The following is a 6,978-nucleotide window of genomic DNA, read 5'->3' on the forward strand; positions in this document are numbered from 1 at the left end:
TGGTTTTTTTTAATTCAATATCTTTTATTCGTTGTATTTTACAACGAGGCTTTTAGTTTAATATTTTACACCATATATTTATTCATTATATATCTATTAAAAAATAATAAAGAACTTACCGATTTTCTTCTTTTCAAATTGAAGATAAATCCAATTATATCAAAAATAGCAATGGTACATTATGACACACTAGTAATTGTTTTATAGTTTATGTTTTTAGTAGAATTTTATCGATAAATACGTGAAACTAAGGAATGCAAACGAAAAAACACTACAAACAAAATCGCCACAACACTAATTGCATTATAGGGTCTAACGAACTAACTACACACAGAGCCAAATATATTATTTTTTTTTATAAATAAGCTCGATTCGTCGATTTTTTTTTAAAGCAAACTTGTCTATAACTTTTTCATTAAAGTTTGGTATTTCTTTTATAAGTGTTTTTTCTACTGACAACATGGTTAATGCTACAAGTCGGTCTTCAGTCATGGAATTTCTCAAGAATGTTTTAATCCGTTTTAAACTCGAAAAGCACCTTTCAGCTTCTGCCGTACTCATGGGCACTGTAATTAGAATTTGAAGCAGTTTTACAGTTTCTTGAAAAGGCTCTGTTAAATTATTTTCAATTAAAAATTTTAAAAAAGGTATTGCCCCATTAATGTCTCTACAGTCTCTTCTGAAATAAATAACAGATAATTCAGTCTTCAAGCGCTCCCTATCTAAATTTGGATATGACGCGCAAGTCAGGCTTAAATTATCATCTGGGAAATTATCACAATAATTATCAAATTGCTCAGGATAAAGCAATGAAGTTGCAAGTAGGTGATTTTTAAAAGAAAATCTATCATTTGCACAATTTATGATTATATCACAAACTTCGATAGATGCTCTCCGATGATCTACTGGACTGTTATCCTTCCATAACCTTTTAGTTGGTAATGGTTCAACGCATAAACTAGAACCTTGGTCAATGGTATCATCTATTGAATTTCTAACTGAATTCATGTATCTTTCGAAATCTGTCACCTTTTTATTGATTTCCAAAGGATCCGTTTTAGTCTTTTGAAGGGCATTATACAAAACGTCTACTTGTGGCATTATGCGATGGAAAAATGTTAACCAAAAAACAAAATTTTGATCCACTAGTATTCTTCGAATGGAAGACGCTGAACTACAGACAGCTGCCTTATCAAACGATTCTTCTATTTCTTCCATACATTCGATAAAAGAAGATCGATGTTCAAACACATCATTAACAGTTCGAATATTGAAGTTCCAGCGAGTTGGAGCGCCATGAGGAATTTTCTTTTGGACGATTTTATCTAAAACTGCCACTCGTTGTGGCGAATTTTTAAAAAAGGTAGGGATTTCATTTAAATTTCCAAAAAAAAGTCTAACTTGAGAGTTTTCGGAACAAGCTTTAGACATTATTAAATTTAATTGATGCTCGTAACAGTGTACAAAATGAGCAAATGGATATTTTTACTTTGATTCTGGCTTGAACTCCTGCGTGCTGTCCACACATGACCGCTGCCCCATCATAACTCTGAGCAATTAGTTTATTATTTGAGTTTTCCAGGATAGGATCCAAAACACTGAAAATGTTTTTGCTTAAAGTATCTGCATTTAATTTTGAAGGTACCAAATATGTCCAAAATCGTTCTACCGGTGCTCCATTTCGACAATATCTAAATACTACAACCATTTGTGATTTTGCTGAAATGTCTGTAGTCTCGTCGGCCATGACAGCTAGATATGAAGATTCCCGAATTTCCTCCAAAATTTTATCCTGGCATAATTCCAACATGCAGTTCAAAATATCATTTTGAATTTCTTTAGAAATGCCCTTAAAAACCGTCGATTCTTCCAAGTGTTGTGCTAAAGTTTTATCCAATTCAGCAGTAAAATTTATGAGGCCGCGAAAAATTCCAGGATTGTCGGATGTTTGTGTCTCGTCGTGTCCCCGAAGCGCCAATTCGAAAACACTACAAAATTTTATGCAGTCTATAATTTTTGAGAGAACATACCTATTTTTTGTTACAGCTTCATTGAATTTTTGAATATTTATCCAGTATGCAGAATCTAACTGTTCTTTAATATTCACGGAGCCTAATAAAGCATATTCCATTTGATTGTGCAAATGATGCTTAGAAGTTTCGTGCTTTTTTATTTTATCACTTAAATGTACTAAGTCTGTTACACCAACTTGCGTCCATGACTTATCACCTCCAAAGAGTACACAAGGAAAACAGAAAAGAGCGTTTTTTCCGTTGCAGCCACATACCCAACTATTTCTCGTATAAATATCGCAATTAAATTGTCGTTTGTAATTTTTCCCTCGGCTTGATCCTTCTTTTACGATTTTAATATCCGGCAAAGGACGTCCTTTGCATTTTAATTCTAGTTTTTCGTCATAAGAATATTTAAAGAATCTCTTAACATTAATCAAATTATAAATAACATCCATCCTGAACAGCACTTTTATTCTCATATACTTAATATAAATACCGAATTACGTGCAGGACAACTTATTTTAACAGTAGTCGCGTCGCGATCACCGATTATTTAAAATTACAATGAACGTAGGTTTGTACACACTAGTTCGAACTGCGACAAATGCAGCTCAAATATTGCTTTCAGTCGTCGCCTGAAAAGTGTAGGCGAGGGGTTGAGCGGGTGTTATTGGGGATATCTTTAACAGTTCACAGCTCGGAGTAGCACCGGTCCGGTCAAATAAGTGGGACTTGCTGTCGCCATGAGATGCGACGGACGACAGATTAAAATAAAGGCGGCCATGCACGAAAACCATCTAAATGAAGTTAAATTTTATAAGTAGTGATATTTTTTATTTAATTTTCAAAGTAATTTTGTTTGGATTATTTTGGTGGTTCTGCAGCTCCGCAGCACTTATATACCAACCGCCACTGATTGTAGCTTTGTTTTTCCTTCCAACATGAAATAGGATTATACATTCTTCTCTAAATCGCTACATTCTGGACCCACCTTATCTATTTTTATTAGGTAAGGATGGAGGAGGTATTTCACGTTGGTTTTTTTTGCAGCCTTTCTACGTAAGTAAGACTATTTTTCAACATTAAATTCATTAGCTCTAAAATCAATTGTCCGCTGTAATATTTCTGTTGCTACCAAATAAAGGTTCAGCGAGACGCAAAACTGTTTGCATTGCTTTCGAATATTTTGTTTCTTGACGCAAGAGGCCAATTTTGTCTGATTTTTTTCCACAATATTTATGCATTATAAAAGTAACTAGTTGTAGCATAAGTCAGAGCCATTATTTTGATGCCATATTTGCATGGCTTATTGGGCATATACATTTTAAACCTACACCTTCCCCCAAAACTAATGAGCATTTCATTAATAGTTACCGATTATCTCAGTTTATACACACTGTGATAATTTTCCACGAAGCTGGTAAATATATAAGAAATTGCTGCTACTGGATCATTTTCTTTGTCTTCGTTTCTGTATGCAGAGTAATAAAAATCCAGAGCTGATAGAATAATTGCAAATTGCTTTTGATTCATCACATCTCGAAAAATGTTTTTGCCCATTCCATCCGTTGCAAAAAGTCTCTTTATATTTTCATCGTTCAAGTTGAACTCCGCAAGATATATTAAAAGTTCCAAGAAAACTTTTATCTCTACAATATCATGTTTATTTTAATCTGCATAATTTATTCTCATTGGATTCAACTTTTCGTTGATCCGCTGAATGAAATGTAACAGCACATTTTCGTTAATCAATAAATCCCACACCAAAACAGGATCAGCTTTATATCCAATACTTGCAGCTTTTGTTTTTATAACAGGAATTTTGGTAGCCAAATTATGTTTTCTAGTACCTGATATTGGCCGAACTTAGGAAGCACACTACCTGAATCTATTTTTCCCATAACAGCATTGTTTGTTATCAGTTGCAGCCACGTCCTCATCTATAGCGTCACTGTCTGCTGAAATGTCTGAGTTCGTGTCTTTATCTGCTTCAATATAATTTTAACATCCTCGACAAAATCACTAGCACCACTATCTAATTCTTTAAACTACTTTTGAGCTGTGTCCTCAAAATCAGGATCTGTATAACGAAGTCTTTTGGATGGGAATTTTTACGATAACTTTTCAAGGAGTGCATATTTCTCCTGCCAAATTAGGCGACTGCTAAGCAACCAATAGTATTAGAAATAGATACAGTGTGATGCCGGTATGTGGAGTCTATTGCAATAATTTTTAGAATTTGTTTGTGCTAGAGTCTATCAAACTGAAAGTTTCTGGTTAAGGGTTAATCCGGTAATGTTGGTATATTCTTGTTGCCGACTTCTTCTTTTAGTATTGGAAAACAGAGTCAGCTACATTCTGTTGATGGGTTTGCTACACATTTTTCTTTATTAAGTAGGATGAGAGCTGCGTCCTTAATTTTTCTCTTTCTAATGTCTGTTTCTTTCATGATTAGTGATGCATATTTCCATTGTACTCTAGACTTATTGTTCTAGGCATGTTTGTGTATCTGTGTTTTGTCGAACTCTCTGTTTTTCATGTATTTATTTTAGGCTCGTTTATCTTGACACTTAATGGTATTGAGGTTTCTCCCACATAAAAATTTTTGCATTCACAGGGTCAATATCCATTTTGCCCTGTACATTCACAGGAGGAGGATGAATCAGTTGTAGAATTCAAGAAGGTGGATGAATATATGTACTTAGGTACCCTTATTAAGCATACATATAAGGAAGAAACTTAAATTAACCTAAGACTGAGCAAGAACAATAGATGTGCTGGGACCATGAATAAAATAATTAAGGCCAAAGATATATCTCGTAATACAAAAAAGGGAGTATACAAAACTATAATTAAACCTACAATGCTATACGCTGCCGAGACATGAACTATGAACACCATACAGAACAGATTGGAAGCATCCGAAAGAAAGATACTTAAAAGAAAGTTTGGTAGAAAAGTAGTATGGGGAGAATGGAGAATGACTCAAACAGAAAAAATGCAAGGTATTAGACAAGTCAAGAATATTGTTTGGAGAGTACCTGAGGGTAAAAAAGAGAAATAGATCAAGAAAGAAATGGAGAGTAGTAGTGATGGAAGATATCAGAGAGATGGAAATCAGAGATTGGAAGTTGACAGCTAAGAACAGAAAACGATGAAATTTATCTATCCAGTAATGAGCCTAAAAAGCCTGCTAACGCTATACATACATACATATACAATATTAAATAGTTTTATTAAAAATATTTACTAATTGAACTTATTCTTCTTTAAAGAATTTGTTTTTGAAAAAACGTCCTGTTTGCAAAGATAACATCTCAGTTTTTTTAAGTGCTTTGGTAAATCTCAAATCTGCTAACAATATTATCAGATACAAAAATCCGTAATCTGTGATCTAAATACTTATTCTGCGCCATTATTCTCTTATTGTAATCACCATTGTAGTAACAGGATATTTTCATGGTATTATTTCATTTCGTACGAATAGTGGCCATATCAGATGACCAAAAATAGAGGAAATGCGGCTCTAATAGAAGATTTACTGTCCAATTGTGCATAAAATGCGATTTATATTCTGCTCCAGTTTCAGAAAGTGCATTCGGCTAATCTCTTTTTTGGTAATGTAATCATGGGCGTATCTTCATTTGATATAAAATGAAACAGTGGGGTACTGGATATATTTTTATAAACTTTTTACTTAAATAGACTTCACATTATAGGCATCAAAAAAAGGCCAACAACATATTTATGCTTACAATATGCACCATAAAATTGTCGAAATATGCATCATTGCGACATCTATGAAATCTTTTTTTCTTATTAGTGCTTATCTTAGCTGTTAGATACCTGTATCAACGAGTGAGATGGAAAAAATGATGGAATAAAAATAGTTGCCAGTTTGTACCCCTTTAAATTTTTGTTTGCAGTAAGGAGCTTTAAGTAATGCTTTTTTAATAACGACTACCAGTCTACAAGTCAAACCATAAATTGTAAAAACAATAATATATATTTAATAAAATCTAGGACGCGTTTAGACTTCACTGTCATCTTCTTCTTAGAGTGCCATATCCCTAAGGAACGTCGGCGACTACCATGCTTATAATATTGTTATACTGATCTCGGTCTTGCGCTACGTGTAGCAATTGGTCCGCTGTCAAACCTGTCCACTGCCGCAAATTCCTCAACCAAGACTTCCGTCCTATCCATTTCTTTCCTTCGATTTTACCGTTGAAAATTAGCCGAAGGAACTCATATCTTGGTTCTCTGATTATAAGTTCAAGATATTCTAGTTTACGCGTCTTAATAATATTTAATAGAGTTCGTTGATGTCCCATTCTTCGAAGAACTTCTTCGTTTCTGGTTCTGCTAGTCCATGGAATTTTTAGTATCCTTCCATACAACCACATCTCAAACGCCTCGATTTTATTCATGATATCGGCGTTTAAAGTCCAAGTTTCACATCCATACAAAAGTACAGACCACACGTAACATCTGGTAAACTTTTCACGGATTTCCAAATTTAATGAGTTATTGGATAATAGAGGCTTGAATTTTTGAAATGAGTTTCTTGCCTGTTCAATTCTACATCGAATTTCGAAGGATGGATCCAGATTTTGGGTAATCCAACATCCAAGGTATTTGAATCTCTGAACTCTCTGCAGCGGTTGTTGGTTTAATATCAGTTGGGTTGCGCCGATATCCACTTTACTGGTCACCATGTATTCAGTTTTATCGATATTTATCGACAGTCCCCAATTTGTGCATTCCATGTCAACTCTATTGATTAGCTCCTGCAGATCGTCGATGTTTTCAGCTAGAATCACAGTATCGTCGGCGTACCGTATATTGTTAATTATTTCTCCTCCTATGATATTTCCTTTTTGATCTTTTAAAGCTTCCCTAAACAGATTCTCAGAATACACGTTAAAGAGGGTGGGAGACAGTACACAGCCCTGTCTTACGC

At 34.2% G+C, this 6,978-nt stretch overlaps 1 protein-coding gene across 1 annotated transcript; it reads right to left on the bottom strand.

Moving 5' to 3' along the window:
- Positions 1-1,423: 1,423 nt before the first annotated feature.
- LOC140446663 (zinc finger MYM-type protein 1-like) lies at positions 1,424-2,470 on the bottom strand. Its single transcript, XM_072539253.1, has one exon. The coding sequence runs from the start codon at positions 2,468-2,470 to the stop codon at positions 1,424-1,426; it is 1,047 nt and encodes a 348-aa protein (XP_072395354.1).
- Positions 2,471-6,978: the final 4,508 nt, after the last annotated feature.

This window comes from Diabrotica undecimpunctata, chromosome 7, assembly GCF_040954645.1.
Source record: "Diabrotica undecimpunctata isolate CICGRU chromosome 7, icDiaUnde3, whole genome shotgun sequence".
NCBI lineage: Eukaryota > Metazoa > Arthropoda > Insecta > Coleoptera > Chrysomelidae > Diabrotica > Diabrotica undecimpunctata.